General features: G+C 41.5%; 1 protein-coding gene across 1 annotated transcript in view; it reads right to left on the bottom strand.

Moving 5' to 3' along the window:
• Positions 1 to 340: 340 nt before the first annotated feature.
• The window catches only part of SORCS3 (sortilin related VPS10 domain containing receptor 3), a 267,756-nt gene continuing 246,688 nt past the window's right edge, over positions 341 to 21,408 (bottom strand). The window contains exons 21-27 of the mRNA XM_021536263.3: positions 18,285 to 18,408; positions 15,544 to 15,656; positions 13,625 to 13,756; positions 11,643 to 11,742; positions 9,509 to 9,614; positions 5,264 to 5,424; positions 341 to 4,684 (exon numbers count right to left, since the gene is read on the bottom strand). Of these exons, the coding sequence (XP_021391938.2) occupies positions 4,620 to 4,684; positions 5,264 to 5,424; positions 9,509 to 9,614; positions 11,643 to 11,742; positions 13,625 to 13,756; positions 15,544 to 15,656; positions 18,285 to 18,408 (801 nt within the window). The 3' untranslated portion in view covers positions 341 to 4,619. The remainder of the gene's footprint in view (positions 4,685 to 5,263; positions 5,425 to 9,508; positions 9,615 to 11,642; positions 11,743 to 13,624; positions 13,757 to 15,543; positions 15,657 to 18,284; positions 18,409 to 21,408) is intronic.

Below are 21,408 nucleotides of genomic sequence, written 5' to 3'. Positions count from 1 at the left end.
GAGAGCATAGAATCTATGGGGTTGTGCTTGTACAAGCAGAGTGTTCTCCCCTGCTATTCACTTCCAAGGCTCCAAAGAGAATCAGCCTGTAGAACAGAAAGGTAATAAGATAATTATTTTTGGAGAGGAGCACTAAGAAGGAAGGAGAGATAGTTGTTTTCTATTTTATCTTAAAAGTCTTGCCTTAGAACAATTCTCTGTTGATACTCCATGTGCATGCATGACCCTGAACAACAGAGTTGGAGGGATAGATATAGCAAGGGAAATTCAGAAAATAAAGAAGTCTTTGCCAAAATGAAATCTAAAAAGAAAAAGGATTGAAAAAGCAGCCAGGGGTAACTCTGATGTACAAAAATACATTTATTTTCAACAATTTCAAAACCACTGCCTTTTTTTACAGTAGAAATATTCAAATGGAACAATAAAACCAAGAACAGTATATATATATGTATATATATGACTCATGCAGTTGTATTACTGTGTTCAATACAGGTATTGCAATTGTCTGTCTCATTTAATCCTTTGAAACCACGATGGTGGTTTGGGTTTAATGCACTGTCCAACATCATCAGAAAGAATGTGAGGATTCTGGTTTGGTTCATTAGACCTGGAATATGTGTGGGAGCTGATTGAAGGGAAAGGGAGGAGATCAGGACATCAGGACATCTTTGTACATTTGTGAAACCAAAGTTTAGTCCAGAAGAAAATGCACACTTCCTACATATGTTCTCATTGATGACAACTGTGTCTGAAACATTCTGCAGCCCCCTGCCACTCTGGTCTCACCTCTGATCCTTCCAGGTTTAGTTGCTGGGTTCTTGAGTACTTGTTAAACTAAACTAAGGATCTATTCATGGTTTATGTCAGACTATCAGCCACACAGAACCAAAAGCTGCATCTAGTCTCCAGATCTCATGCATTATTCCTAAATTACAGCTAATCCATCCTAGGGGAAAGGCTGGCAGTGATAGAGGGCACTGACCCAGTCTCTTGCTCTCTGTTCTCCCTCTCTTTCATTTCCTCTTTTTACATAATTACAGTGTGGGAGCTATTTATGTTCCATTGATGACATTGCCTATTTCCCTTGTTATTCAGGTAAATAATAATCTACAGCTTCAAGGATTTCTGCTACATTTCCCTTGGGGGTAAAGTTTGCAGGGGAAAAAACCGTAATGATGACCCCAAGTTGGTATTTCCCAGCAAGACAAATAAAAGTGGCCAAGACTCCATTCTGTGCTAACACTGCAGCTCAGTGCTTTCAAAATGGTGAGGAGGGCTGGCTGCCCAGTCCAAACCTGACAGAGGTGCCACGGATAGACAGGAATGCAGTAATCACCCTTCTTGCATTCTAAAGGAGCAGAGTTCGGCGATGACCCCAAGCTTTTTTCAGCCCCCATCAGCCATGACTGTGCCCTAAAGAAGCAGGAATGACCTGGTAAATGTGATCCCATGCACACCTTGGGGACGTGCCTGGAGCCCACACCCTGGTCCTGACAGCGGGTGACAAACTACACTGAGAGGCAACTACACAGTGACACCCACCAAGTCTCACGGAAGAGGAAATTTGAGCAAATATAAGAATCAGTCAGGTTTTTCTGACATGCAGTTTTGGCTTCACGGATTTTTCTTGTTTGCTTTGCAGGATACTTTAGGATCATTTTGGATGCAAAATGACTTTCTAGACAGATGTTTCTGCAAAAGTGTCATTCAGAAATTTCTCAGCTTCACTGAGATTAAATTTCTTTTTGAGAAGTGAAATTTTTTCCATTTTTTTCAACAGCTTACTCCCAATTTTTCCTACTTACTTTCTCCCATTTGGGACATTTAACAGTAATTTTTAAAAGTGTAAAGGAATATAATGTAAAAAAAATGTGAAAATAAATTAAGGAAAAAAAAAAGGGAAAACTGTTATCATCTGCTTTTCTTATTAAAACAACATGAGATGAAGCCCATGAAAAACCTACAAAATTCCAAACAACAATTAAAATCATCACTTTGTCCCATGGTTTATAAAAGAAAAGGTTAATACAGAAAATACTGAGTATTTTACATTCAGTCCTCTGCAGCAGCTCACCACAGCAGTACCTCAAATCCTAATGATCAGCAAAGACTGAGATCAGCCCACAATTTAGCTCAAAGCCCATGGGACCATTGTTTATGTCCATCCCTCCCACTTATGCCTAAATGGGAAGCTATGGCCTTGTGCTAACAATCTTATCACCAGACTGGGCCATTACTGTAAACTACTGTGGTGTTTCAGTAGAACAGAGACAGTAATGGAACAGTTTATGCATTTGTGATAGATGGAAACCAAGGTTAAATAGAATAACACAGCCATCGTTCTTCACCTTGTATTATAAACCACAGCAGGAAAGTGAGGGGAAAAACAGCAGAGAAATATTTTTAAATTAACAGAAAAAAAAATCCACAAATCTGATTGAAAAGAACTGAGAATATTTAGTTTTAGTACTTCTCAAGAAAGAGTTTTTCCTTATTTTTTAGGTTTACAATATTAATCTTGAAATAACCTCCTGAGTTCTGCAAAGTTGTGTTTAACCACTTTTCTCTCCACCTGCAGAGCCATCAGGATTTTAACCTTTGAAAGACATTCCAGCCCACTAACAGAGTGAACACATGTGGCTGAGGCTGGTTTGTAGACCAGTGGCCTGTTGCAATGCAGAGAGATAGCAAGTAACACCTAAATTCCAGCCATCTCCTCATTTCAGCCCAGGAATATTAAAGGTGATTCAAGTCCTGTACTCAGATCCTAAGAAATTATAACAAACCTTGTAATCTGCTGTCATTTCTGCCTCCTTTTAGCACACAAAGACTAGAACATCTTCCCAGACATGCCCCAAATCTTCCTTTCCCTCCTGCTGGGTCATATAAATCCATATTCTGCAGAATAAGGTTCATTTTTGACATCATCAACTAAAAAAAAATAGATAAGAAGTAACTCACCACTAAGTCAACCTCTTGCTCCAAAACTCCATCTCTTCATAAGGATATCCTCAGTTCAGTGTAGTAAAAAAAGTCTAAAGAGCTTTTTCAATACTTTTTCTTCATTAACCTCCCTGTTCTAATCAGAAAACACCAGCCCTCCATGCAGAAATCTCTACTCTGAATTGGGAGCTGCCATTCTGCAGCACTCACAAGAAAGAACCTTTCACAGCCCATGAATGCAGGTCTGACCCTCCACTGCCCTCTCCAAAGAGCAGTCCCTAATCACATACATCATGTTCAGCCAAAATTTACTACTCTTACACATCCTAAATAGCACTTCACTGCATCAGCTGAGCTGCAAAAAGCATGACTTCCCCCTGGGAATAAAGTTACTGCAACCTGTTCCACTGTTGAGCTGAGGTTGTGCTGGGTATGGCAAGGCTGCTGATATTTACCCACACAGAGATGGTGATAATTTCAGGATTCTTCTCCTCATTTTCACTGACAGATGCCACTAAGATCATTCTCAGAAGTGGGCAACAGTGACAAGAGATGAATAGATGATAAACATCATTAAAATATTCATGACAGGCTCATAGTCTGGCCTACTAATATCTTTTTCTGCTCCATCACAGGAAATGACACCATATATATAGATATATATGTAAAAAAAGGCTTGCAGTTATACATAGAGAAATAAACTACTCTCTTTATAGAGAGCAGTGTCAGATTGAAATATGACAGACAACTGGAACACACTTGGAACCTAAGTGTGACTCAATGTCCACCAGGGTCCCTGTTTGGCTGGCGTGTACATGTGTGTGTGTGTGCACGTGGGCGTGCATGTGTGTGTGTGGTTCAGGTTTTCTTTTAAACATATCTTCTTTTACTAAACATTAAATTATTTCCCAAGAAATAAAAAGCTATGTACATTGTAGTTATCTACAGTAGGCCTTCGGCATCCTCGCTATTCACATGCACAGGGTTCGGGCTGCATTCATAAACTCAGGCTTGTCCTGCACTGCTTGTGGTGCTGTCCCCTCCAGCCAGTCTGGAGTCCAAGGAACACTGACATGTGTGCTTGCTCTGATTTTGGTTTTTTCCCTTTCTCAGCAGTCAGCAGTGCCAGAGGGTGACTGAAATTAAAAGCAATTAAAAGAGGCAAGATCCTGCAAAAAGCTGAGACATGCATGTCATTGGAAAGCGAGGGATGTTGGCATGTTGCAGAGCCTGGTCCAACAACCCAGTCTGAACCCTCTGGCTGGATGATGCAGCTGATTCATGACTTATTCTGAAAAGGGCTGAAAAGGGACAATTTACTTACATCATCTTGCCTAAGGTATGACACCTATCTATTGGATTTGAATATTAATTCCCATTCTGTATGTAACAGGAATCTGGCATTCAAATCTCTTTGCACGCTTGACTTATTCTTTGCTTTTTATTTCTAATCTGATGTGTATTCCCTAAATATGAAGAACCTCTGCTATTTATGAATGCAGCCCTGATAAACACAAAAAGCCCACCCCATTCCCTCCCAAATGATAATAATGACATATAACTCTTTCTTTTTTTCATAATAATAATAATAATAATAATAATAATAATAATAATTATAACAATAATAATTACAAATAAAAATTCAGAAATGCTGTAGACCAAGTGGATTCTCAGTATTAAACACTAGTGCAGTTGGGGATTTCCTTTGTGCTTTCACTGTTGGCAATTGTTGAGATGCTTCCTGTGGGGGAGAGAATGGAGAAGAGAATCAGTGAAGTGGCTTCAACAGTTTGGTCTATATTGCTTCTTACTCTTTAGGATGTGGTAGTGTAAGTGTAAAGACAGAAAAGATGCTTAAACACAACACATTCTTTTGTGTATTTGCAATAAGCAGGGACCATGCAGAAAACTCAATTACTACAGCTCAGCTGACCAGCAGTAGACTCATTAAACTATTAGGGACATATTTGCTTGTAATCACAGCAAACGAACAGTGTGAGGCTGGCTCAGCTGATTCTTCTGAGAGTGCAGGGAATTTGGCACTCCTCCACAAGAGAGGCAGGGTCATGAGCAGGAGTAGGTGTGAGCCACAGCTATTACTAACTTCTTTAACCTATTGCTGCAGCCAGGTTCCTACCCTGGGAAAAGCTGAAAAGCTGTAAGAGAAACTCCATTGTCCTGCTGCTGAGAGAGATTTAGTCCCTATCCCAGTGCCTCAGGGCTCTGCTTTCACCCAGAGTCACTGCCTCTCCTAATACCCAAAAGATCAAAATCTTCACCCAGACCGTGGAACAGAACTCAGCTGAGGGTTGTCTCTCACCCATCACTCGTGTGTCCAGCTCTTTGTCCATCAGCTCCTCAGGGTCTGTGAACTCACTCAGGGTGATTTTGGGGGCATTTTCACTTTGGCTGACAGAGCCAATCATTTCCTGCTCCTTGTCATGTTGAACTTGGGCATAGATGTTAATCCAAGGGATTTTCCTGCACAGGAAAGGAAAATGAGAGGTTGTGGTTTGTAACACAGGGATCCTCAGCATGTCATTTATTAATGAGACAAACTAAGCTGAGACTAATCCCAGAAATGCAGCACTGGCAGTGATGCAAAGTATGATCTCTCAGAATGGTGAAAGTACCACATAGATGTTCATCTCTGAAAGCGCCTTTAGCATCCACTAATTCCAGGAACAGCCAAAGGTACTCCAAATCTCAGGCCATTGTTTTCATATCATGTGCACCAAGGGTCCCTCAGCTGCAAACTTCAGCATTCTGCCCTTTTAAATGAGAAATCGTGCACACAGTGGACACTGCACTCAGCTCAGAGACCAGCAATTAACTAAGTACAATCAGCTGCAATTGTCAACTCTCTCAGCATTTATTTTATGATCAGCATTGCATTGGAAACAAAAAGTAAAAATCAATTTGGCACTAGTATCAACTGAACAAAAAAATTGCTGGGCTTGTTGCTGCTGACAGGCCCACACTGACTCAGAAGAAATTGCCACATCTGAAAGAGTTATAAAGAATTGCTCCTGCCTCAGAGTCAGAAAGGATTTGGACCTCATAACACCCATCCAAAGTCTATTTGTTACCATTCCAGTGCAAAACCAGATTGTCATGCTATGGATCATGCAAGTTTGCAGGGACTTATTTTTCCTTGCTGCTCAGGAAGCCAAGGAAGTGAATGGATTATTTCTTCCTCCTCCCAAGCAAAGTTACCTTGGCCTGCTAGAATGATATCCTTGAGAGTCAGTCAGGTAGACAGATTATACAGGCTTAGACAGACAGGTAGTAATTCCTGGAGGAATGCAAGGTTAAATGAGAGACCTGAACAGGAATGTGTTAATCATCATGGGGGTTGTCGGGATTATCTGCATTGCCTGTTGGAAGTTGACTGTTTTTCCTAATGCTCTTAGAAAGTCTTCCTGCCATGCAGGAAGTTGACACTGCTCCAATATGGAAAATTTGGAGAATATTTTGAGTTCCTTAAAGTGCACAGGAATGAAAGAGAAAGATGTGTTCAAAAAAAGTAATATAAAATGCCATATCTTTATGCTGATATATCTGCTGTTGGATATGTCAGAGACTGAAAGCAGTGGAAATTGCCTCAGCTCTCATGAATTCAATAGGTCTATGCTGATTTTACTCCAGTGAAATTCTGGCCTCAACCAACTTGTGCTATTGGCTTGATTTAGCATTCTGTTCTTAACCAGCATCAAGCCAGGACACATTTGGTATGTTTAGCAGCAAACAGCAAATCTCATTATCTTCTCCCTTTCTCCTACCTTCTAATGTTTAAATATGCCATAAATGCCACCAGAAGATATAGGAACTACACAGGAAATTAGTGAGACCTAATGCATTCCCATAGGATTTAAGTGCCCAGAATTTGTCTAGAGATGTATAGAGACATGAGAACATGCCTGGAGATAGTGGAAAACTTAGTTCTGCTTCCAAACAATGCAACAGCAGAACAGTGATCATCTCCGAACTTCATGTGGAAAAGTGAGAAAAGCTGTTTAGAATCAGGAGGCAGAGAGCCAAGGCACTTCAGAGAGTTAGGGAAAAAAGAAACTGAGATGGCTGTACATATGTGAATGCATACCCAAACATCTAATCCTGCTGTGCCTCCCAGCACAGACACAGGTGGCCACAACCACATCATTCTGAGCACACTCAAGCACACAGGACACACACATGGACTTCCCCACAGCCCCACCACTGCTCAGTACTCATGCACACACAGTGTTGACTGATACATGCTCAGTCTTCCAGAAAAGAGACAACTTTTTTACAGATTATTTCCATATTTTTTCCCTCTTCCTTTCATTTCCACTGGGACCTCCTCAATAAGCATCTCTCTGGCAGCAGTGTTTAACATGCCTGCTGAGTCTATAAATTGATGGACTCGTAATAAGGAGTCTGTGTGCAAACCAGCAAAGCACCAAATCTATGAATCTGTAGAATTAAAAAATCATGTCAGCCTACAGTCTCCCATAACCTTTCCCTGTAAGCAGAAGTTCTGTATTCAGGCTGGGATCACCACTAATCAGAGAAGTACACGTGGCTAATGGACCTCTGCATCACTCAGAGCCACAGGAAAGCTTTTGGGTTTGCTCCCCTTTTTCCATTAAGAATCATTGAATGCTCTCACTTCTGCTCCACTGAGACAGGGGTTTTAGACAGAGCTGAAAAGTTGCTTTCTGTTCTGAAAAAATCAAGTTGAGAACACTGCGTATATGACTTATCCTAAACTTTGTCAATTTGATCTGGGTTTTTCCCCTTTGGGACAGAGAGATAAGAGGGGACAGCCAGTTAATAAGCTTTTGGACTAAGCAAAACTGATGTTTTGACCACCTTCCTCATCACTCCCAATTTGTCATACAATCAACTTTCAGACAGATTTTAACAAGGCAGGGTGTCCATAGCCCTAGAGCATAATAGAAGGCTGATGGCAGCTATACTCAAAGCTCAGGGTGCTTAAGTAGTACAAGAGTCAGTTTTATGAGCTGTAGTAGCAGAAAATGACCTAGAAAGTGCAAGAGCAAAGTGCATTAATGAGCTCCTCACTATTCTCTGGAACATAAAGACCCTTCTTTAACTGCTAGTGGTAACCACTGACTGCTGACCATGGGGCCAAGGGGATCAGCCCAAACCTAGGAATCCATCCCACCAAGACACAAGGGAAAGCATGTCTTATGCAGGGCTGTACCTACAGCTTGTCACACCTCCCAGGAAGATTTCTTTGCCTTCGCCATCCTTCATCTGGGTGTGAGAGGAATCATCATCTGTCTCCCCAGCACACTGTTAAATCAATGCCTTAAACAAATCCCATTCCCCTGGGAAGCTGCAGTCACCTCACAGAAACAGAGAGGGGATTTCAGGCTACTGCAAGGAGGTCGTGCTGAAGGCTTTGAAGTCTGCATCTGAGCAGAGTCACACAAATGCTTGCCGTGGAAATTGTCCTGGGCCACTGAAGTCAGTGGGAGCTTGATAACAGTAAGCAGTGTGCACAGGATCAAGCACAAGGAATGCCACTCACTGACTAGGACAATGGTTAATGCAAGATGCTAGCAAGGAGGGAAACTTTAAACCTGGAGACTAGGATAGATGTCTAATCATATAATTTAATTTTGAATATTGTTTGTATCCCACTAACATCCTTAGAGAATACTAGCCTTATCTTGGGGAAGCAGAAAAGCTGGAGAAGGTAACAGTTAGCTGGAATCTGGACAGGAAAAGCTCTAGTTTTTCATTTAGAGGAACTACTATATCCAGAAAGTTTTATTTATTTAATTTTAACTCAGACTCGTCTTATGTTTCCAACACAATATTTGGCCACTGGTCAAGATCTAGGCACACAGACCATTTTATACTCTAAGCACTGTACTGAATGCAAAGTTCCTCCTAAGGAGCTCTGTCTGACTAAAATATATCTTCATAAAGCAGACCTTCAGCAAACAAGCCATTCTTATCACATATTTTTTTTCACAGCTTGCAGCAGCCAAGTGCCACAGGCCAGACCTGGTCCTGCCTGCTGTCTGGAAGCAAAAGGTTTATATTAACATCTGTCAAGGTAAATCTCAGCACATATTCCCAAAGGCATTTTGGTGCTTTACACAAATTTTTCTGGCTTTGAGTCTCCCACCTTTAACATAAACACACCTGTTCTTCTGCAAGATTAACCTATTCACTTTACAAGATACAAATGAGATGCTGCTGCACTAAGACAGCTGGGCAGGTGGTAGAGACTGTGTGAAGCCATCCATCGTGTGGTTTTTGACTAAGCTTGCTTTGTGTATCTCAGTACTCAGTGAGCACAAAGGTTCCTATTTCTGGTCTGTGGTTTAAATACATCTGCTGAAGCAGAAGGTGATTTCTGAAGTTTTGGAGCACCAGCTTTGTGGTGAAACAGCAGTAGATGGTTTCCTCTGTAGGGAGCTACATTCATCGAAGCCGGATGCCCAGCACAGATCAGTCTTCATTTGCAATTCAGACACAACTCTGCCTAGGTTTCCTGCAAACCACTCACAGTCTCTTCCTCCCAACCCAAAGTTTTTCAACTTACCTCTTGAATTTGTAGATTAAAAAAACAGCCAAGCCCACAAACACCACTGACAACAACATCAGCATCGCTGAACTGCTGTGACCCGAGCTGGAATCCACAAGGGGTGCTGCAGGAGGAAAGGCAAAGGCAAAGCATTACACTTGAGGGATATTACACAGAAACACACTAAGTACCAAGAGTTGAGCTCAACTCTGTCTTTGTCACATCTGCTTTATCACTACTGTATGGTTCATGCTGGTTTTGGCAAGACCAATCAGTAGGAAACAAATTGGTTCTCTTGTCCTTCAAAAGTCAATCTTTTTTGAGACAGTGCAGCCTAACATCCCTGAGAGGAAAGGCACAGCAAGCCATGCTCAGCTGAATGCCCAATCCCTCCTGTATTAACACTCAGGGCTATTACTTTTCAGGTTTTTCCAGGTACTAGAGTGGAAATTAATTTTATGAAGCATGACTTAATAAATATCATTCCCCTTCAGAGAAGATACCTTAGAGCATCAATGAACAGCACGACTCCCATCTTCCAAGGATATTCATCTATCTCATATGTGACAGGGATCTACTCTTGTGACAAGCCTCAAGGTCCATCCTTGTACAGGACCTTAGAGACTTTTAAATTGAGTCAGTTTCATAATGTGGAGGAGCCCAAAGCAATAATCCTGGATTCAATCACACAATACATGATAATATTTTGGAGATTTCTATCCTCGACTTTTTGGCTGGCTAAATACAGTATATTCCTATACCTTGTTTATGCAGCTATTCCAAGAGCTCATCAGAGCACACCATCTTAATGGCCTGAGGACTGTGCTGAGATCAAGTGTCTGATGAGAATTCTCTAATGATGCACAAATGATTATAAGTAGCAGCTGAGTGTTTCTCATTTTGCATAAATATTTGGCTTTGGTGTTTTACTATTCTCTATTTTTTTTCCATCACCCTGAAGATAGGGACAAAGTCATGTAAATAGAGTCAGTTCTGAATTCACTGTCAAATTTCCACACCTAACAGTCTGGTCCTGCCAATATTCTGCTGCTAATACTTCTGACTCTTCTGTGGGAAAGACTGTCATTTCACCCAAGTCAAAACACTGTGGAAATGGTCATGAAACAAATGCAGCACCTGCACTGGAGAGGGGGCAAGAATAGCTGCAAAACATAATTTAAATGCAGGGCATTGCTGGAACCAAGCCAGATTCTTGAGAATTCCAGCCACCTGGAGACCTCAGACATTGTATCACATTCCAGTTTTGCAAATTTATCAATTTAGCATCTGACTCACATTCCAAAGGAGCAGTCAGAGAGTGAAGGTAAAAAGGCATTACCTGTAGGAAAGGTCATGAGCCATGATTTAGCCCAGCTCTTGGCTCTCTGAGAAGCAGCTGAAGTGCATTATTGTGGGGTATGAATTCCAATCTTTCAGAGAGGCTATCAGCAAGGGCACTTGCACAAGATTCCACATTTCAGACAATTGCAAGGATAGTCATAAAAAGTAAGGGCAAAAATAAATCCATCACCTTCTTTGTAACCATCACTGTTTCATCAATAGCTGAGACCTTCACACTAGACTGGTTTAAAGGGATTGACAAAGCTAAAGTGGACTCTTTGTTACTTTGTACAAAAATGGAGATAGATAGGTAGTGTTGAAATTTAAGTTCTAATTTTTGGAAGTCAATATTCAGGCACATCTTCCCTGTAAGAGGTCTCAATCTTTTCCTGATTGCTTTGCCCCTTTAAAGCTTCCTAGCTAGTCATAATAGTAACAAGCCTTTGCTATAAGGATTTGATCCAACATCCATGGAACTTAGTAATATCCCACTGCATTCCACAGGTGCTCAATAAGGACTTAATAGAACACCATTCACCTGGTTTTCTAAAACACTTGAAAAACACCAATCCACTTGTTAATTAAGCCACAGGGAACTCTTACAAGGTACTTTTTATACTTGTACAAACTGGAGCATGAAGATGCCCCTCATGGGTTTGTTTTAACACTTCCTGCTTCTACCAAAATGTCTCAGTTGTCACATAGCCCCGTGCCACATGCCAAACTGTGAGTGCTCTGATGTAGACTGATTCTCCTGGAGCTGCCTGAAACCTCAGGAGAACCACAGCTGTGCCTTTGACTCCACACTCACCTAATGTTAACTGAGTGACATACACAACCACTTCAACTCCAGGCTTCAGTTCAAACTGGACCAGGTTCTGGTTGAGAGCATTAAAAAGGATTTCTACCACCTGATTAAATAAGAAGAGATACCACAGTTAAACTACAGAAGATTGCAAAGTCTGGAGAACATTTGGGAATACAAAAAGCCCATTAATAGTGACTGACATCTCTTACTGGCTTCAGCAGGGCCTGAGGAATTGGAGAGAAATGCACATGTGCTTTAGGAGGAGCTGTCATTGCATGCAAGTCTCCCTTACAGAACTTATGAGATTCTCATTGTATGTTATTATATCTCTCCTGGGAAGGAAACCTAGAAGGTTTGCAATTTTGTTCTTTTTTGGAGGCTATGGGAAGAGGGAAAATAACTAAGGACCTTTCCACCTTCCATAATATCCTTTGAGTTCAATCAAATGTGTTTGTAAATCACTGACATATTGGCTTTTCATTGGTGGATAATGAAACTAAATTAGGCAGTCCAGACCTAGATTTCTTTCTTCCCAATGATCCTGTCATGTAGCTTCTATTTAAATAGGCTGTTGGGGAGGAAATAATCCAGTTTAGGTCAATGGAAAATTTGCCATATGTGTCCTTCACTTAGAAAAGGGGCCTTGGAGTGGATATACTGGAATTGCTAAGCTGGGAGATCAGCAAGCCAGCTCTGATGTGTTATTTGGTTGCCCCAGAGCACATACTCAGCACATCACCCCAGAGCCTCAGTTTGTTAATGCCTGATCTCCACAGAGCAGTTCTGATGGACAGGGCTCAGCTAATGAGGAGTTCTAATGACCTACTCTCCAGGCAGAGCTCCTCAAGCAGAAGGCAACAACAAGTGCCAAAGTACAACTGAGTAGACTGTCAACTAAAATTAGAGCACTAGAGCTTTGGGCCTTATAGTCAATTAGTCAGAAATCTAATTGAGATGTCAGCATAACACTGATACATGAAATATTGACACAACAGCTTGGCCAGAAGGAGTTTTAATACTTGTAGATCCTACTGTACAGTTCAGAAATTACTCCAAGACCATTCCTCCAAAAACCCTTTCAAACCTTCCCACCTCAGTTAATCTTTCCTACATACCGACCACCATCAATTTAAGAGACCAGCTTTGATAACTTCCTAGGACAAAGGAACTACTCTGTAGGGACTGACTTTACTCAGTGGGTGACAAGAATTTCCACTGAATTCACAGTCCTCTGAATAATTTAATATTTGATCCAAACTTAGAAGAGTTATTTGGCAATGGGCTCACACATAGTTTGCATGCTGTAAAAATATTGCATACAAGAATATTAGCTAGTGCCAAGCAGCCTTTCCAGCAGTACTTCACTCCTTTGCTTTTATAGACCTGATTTAATCACTTGGTAATTCTAACATGAAAGCTCCAGCAGCCTAGTGCTGTTGTTCTTTCCTTGCCTGCATATCACTGTTGCTATACATCACTGTAATTACCTATTTATCTAAATGGATGGATATTGTAACTTCCAAATATAGTTTGCACAGGCCGTTCACTGCTGCAGAAAAAAAAAAACAAAAAACCACAGGTCTTGTTGTGGTGATCTATGAGCTGAAGAGTCTGATTTATTTTTAGTAAACCTCAGTATATTATCTTGCTGTTTTGGCCTCCCTTTATTAGCATTCCTCCTGAGAGTAGAGGGAGTACATATTCAAGGTTCCTTTGGCCATAACTACTGTAAAAAGGACACTCCACTGATTTAGGAAGAATCTCTGCTAGTAGTAGACTGTGACATATCTCAGTGAGGTATTAGAAAATCCTGGTTTTCCTCTGAAAATCATTTTCTTTAATGCCATAAACTATACTGCCACAATCCCAGATGCATCCATTTCCACCACACTTATTGTAAGTACTTCCAACGCTGTGCAGCTTCAGGAGCCCATCTGCAAAGAATATGACAAGAATAAATGTTCCATGAATCCTTCTTTCCTTACTTGCTCCAGATCAGCCTCACTGCTTTTCCTCCTCTCAGTTGTGTTTTTGTGGGGCAGTATGAAGAGTTCAGCAGAAGTAGGCAGCCCAGGGAACACAGCTACCAGGATCTGTTCATCAGGAATACCAGTCACCTAGAAGAAAAGTAAAAAGAGGTCTGTAGCTGCTATTTTGTTACTTATGTTTCCATTGACTTTCAAAAATGGTGTTCCCATCAAATTGTTATTTGTTTCACTGTAGGTGTTGTGGTCCTAACGAGCTGTTCTGCCGATGTGGTGGGTCAGAAACTGAGCTTCTGCTAAAGATGCACTCTACTTCCTTTCTAGAAGTGAATGTAGACTTGACAATACCCCTGCACCCAAAGATCTCAGCTCAAAGTCCAAACCTAGCATGTCTCCAGGTCTGGATGTTCCAAGTAAGTCCTCCTTGCTACAAAGATTAACTGACCAAAGCCAGATCCAGAGAGTTTGTGTCAGGGCGACCACTGGTAAATGTGCAACTACCAGGGACACTATGAAGAAAAGTGCCTGCAATCCCCTTCTACTATCAGGTTACATTGGTCATACATGAATAGCAATGTCCCCAGGGGGAGACTTTACTGCTGGGGCTGACCAGGAGGGCTGTGCTAGGAGCTGCTCAGTTTGCTGAACCAAGGCTCTCACAGCAAGACCTGCCCACTGAGGCTGCCTCCCTCTCTTCCCAAACCCAAGCCATGTGTGTTCAGCAGGGCAGGAAGCCTCCCCTGCCTCAGAAATGCTCTGCTCCATGAGGTTCCTTAGCTCCATTATCTCCCTGGTCCCATCCCACCTCACTCCAGAACTGAAATGTACCAATGGGGCAGCCCATTCCTGGTGGGAGCACTTCTACCAGATTTCTACTGTTCTGTAGCTATTCACAGTTACAAGCTAATTAATTCATTTTGGCTTGCAAGCTTGACTCTTTTACTATAGTAAAAGGGAAAAAGAGTTTCAAAAAATAAACTTAGCAGTTTTTCAGGATGGAAAAACAACAAAGGAAACTCTTACAACCTGTGAATTTTGAGTGGGCTGCAGATGAGGAAAGCTGAGCAGGAATGTACTTTCCCAGTTAAAATAATCAGCCTCCATTTCTAAGAACAGCTGTAGCTAAAGCAAAAAAAAACCCAACGAGATACATTTTTGGCAAAATGACAAACCCACAAAAGCTTGTCTAAATCTAGCTCCTAATTTCACACAAAACTAAAGTCCCTGACTATTTGATATCCTAAGTTATTCTGTCCCCTTTCCTGAAAGAATATGAGTACTAGTTTACATATTCTAATTAATCCCAAAGGAAGATTCAGTATCTTCCAACTACAGAAGTTTCTCTTTATACTGTATTTTAAAGGTAAGTTTACTCTCCTTCTGAATCCTCATTTTTTGCCCCAGTTGGAAAGGGAGTAGAGCTTCAAAATGTTCACCAGTTGCTACACTTAGCTGCATGTGAAACTCCTGATTATCAGGAAGAGATAAAAATATCTTCCTCGTGCATTCAGAATACTACAATGTCTGTATTCTGGGATGAAGTGGATCAGCTGTTTAACAACACACACTAACACTAGCCAAATATTTGGACTAGAAAATAGTACATACTGTCATATCAACTTGGAAAAATAAGGATAATGATGATAGTATTACAATCTAGAATTTGCAAAATCCTCAGGGATATTAAAATCTGAAAAGCACACAGAAATATTAATAAAAGTAATTGTAATATTTCCACAAAATCAGCAATGCAGATTGGCTTTGTAAAAAGATCCAGCATATTAAGAAGCTTTTTATTGATTTTTAATGACAGTGTCATCACTGCTGTACTTACCCATTCTTTTAAACTAGCATGTCAAAAAAGTCCATGTTTTAACAGCCTAGTCAATGTTAATATAGACAAGGAAACAGATGCTCACCTGTGCCAGTGCTCTCTTGATGACTTTGCCAACATCTTGTCTCCATTCAGGGATGTCAGGGTTATGGTAGTCCAAGTTGGGAGAAAATGACAGGAGCTGAGATTGGAAATACTCTGGAATAGAAAAAGAATTTATGAGAAGATCAAATGTGCAATTGACACATTGTTTAGGGTACAGACAAGGGTGCAGAAGACAACAGTAGGACCATAGCTATCTTCAGCAAGTGAGTGAGAAAAGAATGAAGGAAGAAAAAGGCTGGCTAACACTAAGCAGGACAGAGAGCTTGCAAGGAAAGAATGCTTATAATGGTACCTATAAAGAACCTTTTGACCTATTGGAAATTTCTGGCTTTCCCCGGAGAAACAGAACCAAGAATGAGAGAGGTGAGAAGATGCCTTCCTGATGCCTTTGGGCTTTGTAATTTTGTCACTCAACTTCAGATTTTGCTCACAAGAAGGTTGACCAGGAAATAAGGCAGCACCTTGCTGAAATTTGGCAGGCCTGTCTGTACAATTGCAGAGCAAACAATTGCTGTAACTTATGTTTTTTGTTTATCCTCCTGGAGGGAAACCAGGAATGGTTAATTCCCCAGCAAACCAGAACCCAGTGGTGCTAATGACTGGCTCATCAAGGAATGGCTATTGACAAAACACTTGGAAGTTCTGTCCTGACTGAATGATTTCTGGGAGGAAGAAAGGCTTCCTAGACTTAAAATACAGAACTATTTTAATTTTTCTCCAATTCCAGCTCTCCCTGTTTATCTGACCAAAGACCAAGTCTGGAGTCCTTATGGCAGCTGTGCACAATGGATTTGGGCCAGTGGGAGGCAAAGATTCAGGATGGGAACCACACTCTTATGAAAGTTCTCAGTGTAAAAGATTCTCCTTTCTGATTTTGGAGATGCTCTGTGCTTCACCTTGAAGCAACTCCAGACACTTCAAATAAGTACCATTAATCATTTGTTAGAAGGCACTAGTTTTAGATCAAGATAAACCTGCCAGAGTATAAATGAGGAAATCTACAGAAAAGCAGGGATGTGCCAGCATACCATTTATATGGCATCTTTTGTAAGAACTGTTATTTCTTTTTAGATGGTGCAATATATTTTTTAAATAAAACAAGTATCAAAGAGCACAAGGAAAGTCTCTCAGGTTCTGAAGGTTTCACCCAGAGTCAGATATATAAAGTCTTTGACTTTTGACCCCTTAGTACCGTGTCCAATTTATTTTTTGAGCAAATTCTTTTCTGTTAATCTCAAATTAAGAATATACCTGATTACATCTCCTCCACTGATAACATCAGAAATCCATGCCTAGACCCATAATCACCTGGCTCAGGACACAGATTAGGATACAAGTTTATCAGAAGACATGTTTACTAAAGGCATCACTTGTTTATGTACTCAGACTTGAACTCATCACCAGACTGAGGGGCTGGAAGGACTCCTGTCCTAGACCAGGTCAGTCTGCAGCACAGCACTGGATAGAACTATTTGGATTGGATCCAAATAGGTTGATTTCTCTTTGTGATAGAACCCAAAACTTTGGCTCTTCTAAACAGAATGGCAAAATTTCTTCCAAGGTGTTTAAAAACAGAGTGAGGAGCTCTCTGTGGGACCTACTGGGGCTAAAGATCAAGATCACCTGTGGGTATCACTCAAACATATTTGATTCAGGTTTATCCCAGAAACCAGTGAAAGCATGGAAATTTCCAAGAAGTAAACACTGCATTTTACAGTGCTCAAAATTATGAAGTAGAAGGTTCCTAATATTTTATAATAGCAAGTCCAGTTATTACTAAATCACATTAACAAATTATTAAACACTATTGCATTTCATGGTCAGACAATCAATAAATACCTATATAGCTATATATGTTGTTAAATCTGAGTATACAGTGGGACATCAATGTGTTTTTAATTACTGAAATAAGACACACAGAGTGCTGGGCTTCAAAGTAGCCCAAGTTATTTGAAACCCAGTCTTCTCAATAAAACTTGAAGTCCAAAGAAAAGCTTGTTCTCAAATGCTGAATGCCAAAAACTGGATAAGAAAAATAAAGACTGGCCCAGAGCAGAAATTATTCTAGAAGTCCTGGTCAAAGCTGCTGAGAGAGCCCTTTCACCCAAGATTTATCAAGCCCCAAACAGGACAAGCTCTGTTGTTTGCCAAAGGGTGCTTTTTGAAGCCCATGACATGCAGCTATGGCAAGAACATACCAAAACCATTATTCATGGGCAAGTCCAGTGGGCACACTCAGACCTCCAGCTGTGACATGAAAGATGGGCAGTGATACCAACAATAGAGTAATTTCTGTCCTCTTTTCCAGACCCCTCCTGACCCTGTCATTCGTACAGTCGCTGATAGAGACACCAGTTGCATTCAGACCACCTTAAACATGCACTGTGACTATTTCTTTCCACAGCTGGGAAGATGAAGGAAGGCAGACTGGTTCAAGCCTTTTTTATTTCTGGGAGTTCCCTCTCTGGGTGCACAGAAAGATCAACAGACACAGGAGACACCAGCCACCTTATTAATGCTGAGATTATAATTTTCATTAGCTGCCTCATTCTGTTCACTTCTATATTTTGCCATCATGACACATCTGAGCTACTCTGTCATCAGAGGTTTGTCTTTAGAGGTTCCTCCAGGCATTATCAAGTTCCTAGAGTTCATTCTGGATCAGCAGTGACTGTCTGCCCTTCACCCCCCCGAGATGTGACAGCAAAAGGCTGAGGGTACCATGCACTGCGACCTCCTTGGTGTCCTGGATGAGGGTGTTGCCCCCAGCAACCTGCACGGTGACAGTGTTCATCCCCTCCACAGTGAACATGTACGAGATGCTGCTCTCCAAGGTGATGAGGGGCTGTAGGAGGCAAACACAAATGACAAAATCAGGGTGAGATTAACTTAGGATCACAATATGCTCTGATTTATCCACCAGACAACAACGGCCTTGCTCCTTGATACAGGTGTGGTGACCTTGATACAGGTGTGGTGCTGCCAGTTTGCTTGTCCTGCTAAGGCCCAAACACTGAGGAGTCTCAGCCAGGTCATTTGTGTCTAAGACAATATTCTCCTGTGAGCAGTGTCCCACCCACAGAGGTTTCTCTCAGTAAATGTTTCCTGAAATATTCTTCCACTGAACTGCAACCTATTGTTGTATGGACTCCTCAGCAGATCATAGCCAGCAACTGCAGAATTAGTGCAGTAGAATGCAGGGCTGTACACACACAGCCAGCTCTGCTGCTTTATTTGTTGTACAAAACCCAACCTCAAATTGAAAATAAACCAAAGATGCAGATGCTTCTTCAAACAATCCATATTGTTCAGATTCAGGGCCAGCCTTTGCTTTTATGAGCACAAATCCATTTATCTCTCACAGAGCAGCACTGCTCAGGTCAGAGGGAGGACATCCAGCATTGCCCTGTCCATGCTGTGAGTCTGTGAGCAAGCTGCAGCCACAAGCTGGCAAGCTATGCTAACCAGGCTGAAAGCATGGCATAATTCCTGCTGACAGTGCTGACTGCATGTGGCTGTGGAAGGGATCCACGCTGGAGCAGCCCATGGGAATGGCCCACATTGAAGAAATCAATGGAAAAGTGTCTCCCATGGGAGGGACCCCCTCCCATAAGCAGGGGAAGAGTGGGAAGTGTCTTCCCCCTGAGGAGGAAGCATTGGAAGAGACAACATGAGATTAACTGATCACAGCCCCCATTCCCTGTCTCCCTGCACTGCTGGCAAAGGAGGAGACAGAGAATTCAGGAGTGAAATTGAGCCTGTGGAGAAAGGAGAGATGTGGGACGATGTCTTAAGATTTGGGTTTATTTCTCATTATACTACTCTGATTTGATTGAAAATAAATTACACTAATATCATAAAGTCAAGGCTGTTCTATTTTTAAAAGTAATTGGTGGTACCTCTCTGTCATTACTGTGGCCTGATTTTGTTATATTTTATGTATCCTGCCAATGTGAGGAGGGGAGTGATAGACTGCCTTTAGTAGGCAGCTGGTGTCTAAAGAGGGTCAACCCACCACAACTGAAAATCAAAGGTCCAGCCTCCACAGTGCCACTGATCTGACAGCTGGTCTACAGAAATAACTCTTTGTTTAGAGAAACTACAAAAATGGAAGTAGTGATACTAATCTTCATTGCGAAAGCACACAGAAGTCTAAGAGAACAGATAAAGCCATTGTACCCTTGCTGTTGTCCCTTCACTACACTGCCAGTTGGTTTTCAGAGGAAAACTTCTAAATTTTCACCTTCCAGCTCTAACAGTTTATCTCATCATGCTGCCAGCCTGACTGCACAACAGTGGTCACAAATGCCATTTTCACAGCCAAATCAAAATTTCCACCTGCACAGGACAGACTGGCAAACACATTTCTCTCTCTCTAGAACACCACCTTCCTTTGACCCCCTCATCCCTGAGCTGAAAAAGCAGTAAAAAACAAAGAGTCTTATCACATGGCACACACAGTGCAAGGGCACCAGCTCGTGCCAGCCCTGGAGGCCCAGCTAACATTTACTGAGATACACACAGACCCTGGAGAAGCTGAATGGGCCTCTGTCAAACTTCAGTGATATCAGCAATCCTCCTGGAGGTTACAGGTTGTGGTTCTGTGCAAAAGCAGATAAGAGGATGCAGTCTGGCCTTTGAAATTACAAGTTTTTCTTTTTGTATATGTGTATGCTGGACATTCCATTATCATGGATGATTTCACCTCCATCATGGAATTTTAACATTCAGCCAACTCCTTAATTTTAATTCAAGAACCAGGACCTGGAAACTAACTCTAAATTAAATCAAGTAGTTTAAGGTTCATTTGCTCAAACCTATTAGACAGCTGGATACATCTATTAAACTGGACCTGTGTTAATCCAAGCAAATTGGCCTTTGGGCATGCTGCAAAAATCAGTACAGTAGAAATTCAGTACAGGAGTTTCAGCAGGGTGGGGAGAGCAGTAGAGGAGTCTCAGCCAGGTCATTTGTATCTAAGACAATATTCTCCTGTGCAGCAGCACAGAGAGTGAAACTGCACAGTGACATCAGACACATCTGGTTCTGCCTCAGATGGCTACAGGCTGAACAGGAAAAGAAGTTGCAATCCCTCAGCATGGAACTAAAACATATCATCTAATAATACCAGTCACAATATTACACACCTCATCCTTTAATTTAGTGTCCCTATCTTTCACCTCTACTCAGAACACCATGAGTGGGCTCAGTGAAGAATCTGACATACACGTTAAACATCCCAGGAGGAATTTTGATGTGATACAGACAGCTGTTCTGAAAAAAGGTGGCTGTTACAGTTATGTCTGTATCCCTTGCCATACTTCTGTCAGAGTTACAGAGCATTCCATGAAGTAGTTGGAGATAAGCTTCGCAAAGACCGAAGAGTGCTCTGGGTCTGAGATTCAGACACAGCTAAGTGGCACCACGTTTACTCTTCCATATTTCAGCAATGAGTACAGTCATGCCAAGGTGTCAAAGGATCAGCTACTCCATGTGCAGCTACACCCAAAGTACTCACCCCAAACACATGCACATCTGCTTGCGTTCTGCTGCCTATGTGTCTGAAATTTTAGCTAGAAGATAAAACAGATCATACGTCCAACCAAGAAGCAAGCACTGTGAGAACTGCATGGAAATCTTTAGCAAACACCACTGCTTTGCACTACCTTTTCTAGATTGCTTTCTATTTCAAAAAATCTTTTTCAAGGTCCTCTTCACAATCAACCTCTACAGTAAGGACAAAAACAATGGCAGGAAAACTCTACACTGGAGGACTTAAGCAGACGATCAAGTTACCTAAATTATCTCTGATGCACTTCAATGGCTCTCCACGTGTGAGCACTGA

Source organism: Lonchura striata, chromosome 7 (assembly GCF_046129695.1).
Source record: "Lonchura striata isolate bLonStr1 chromosome 7, bLonStr1.mat, whole genome shotgun sequence".
In the NCBI taxonomy this organism is placed as follows: Eukaryota; Metazoa; Chordata; class Aves; order Passeriformes; family Estrildidae; genus Lonchura; species Lonchura striata.
The sequence above is the reverse complement of the archived record's forward strand: the minus strand, read 5'-3'. Positions and strand labels throughout refer to the sequence as shown.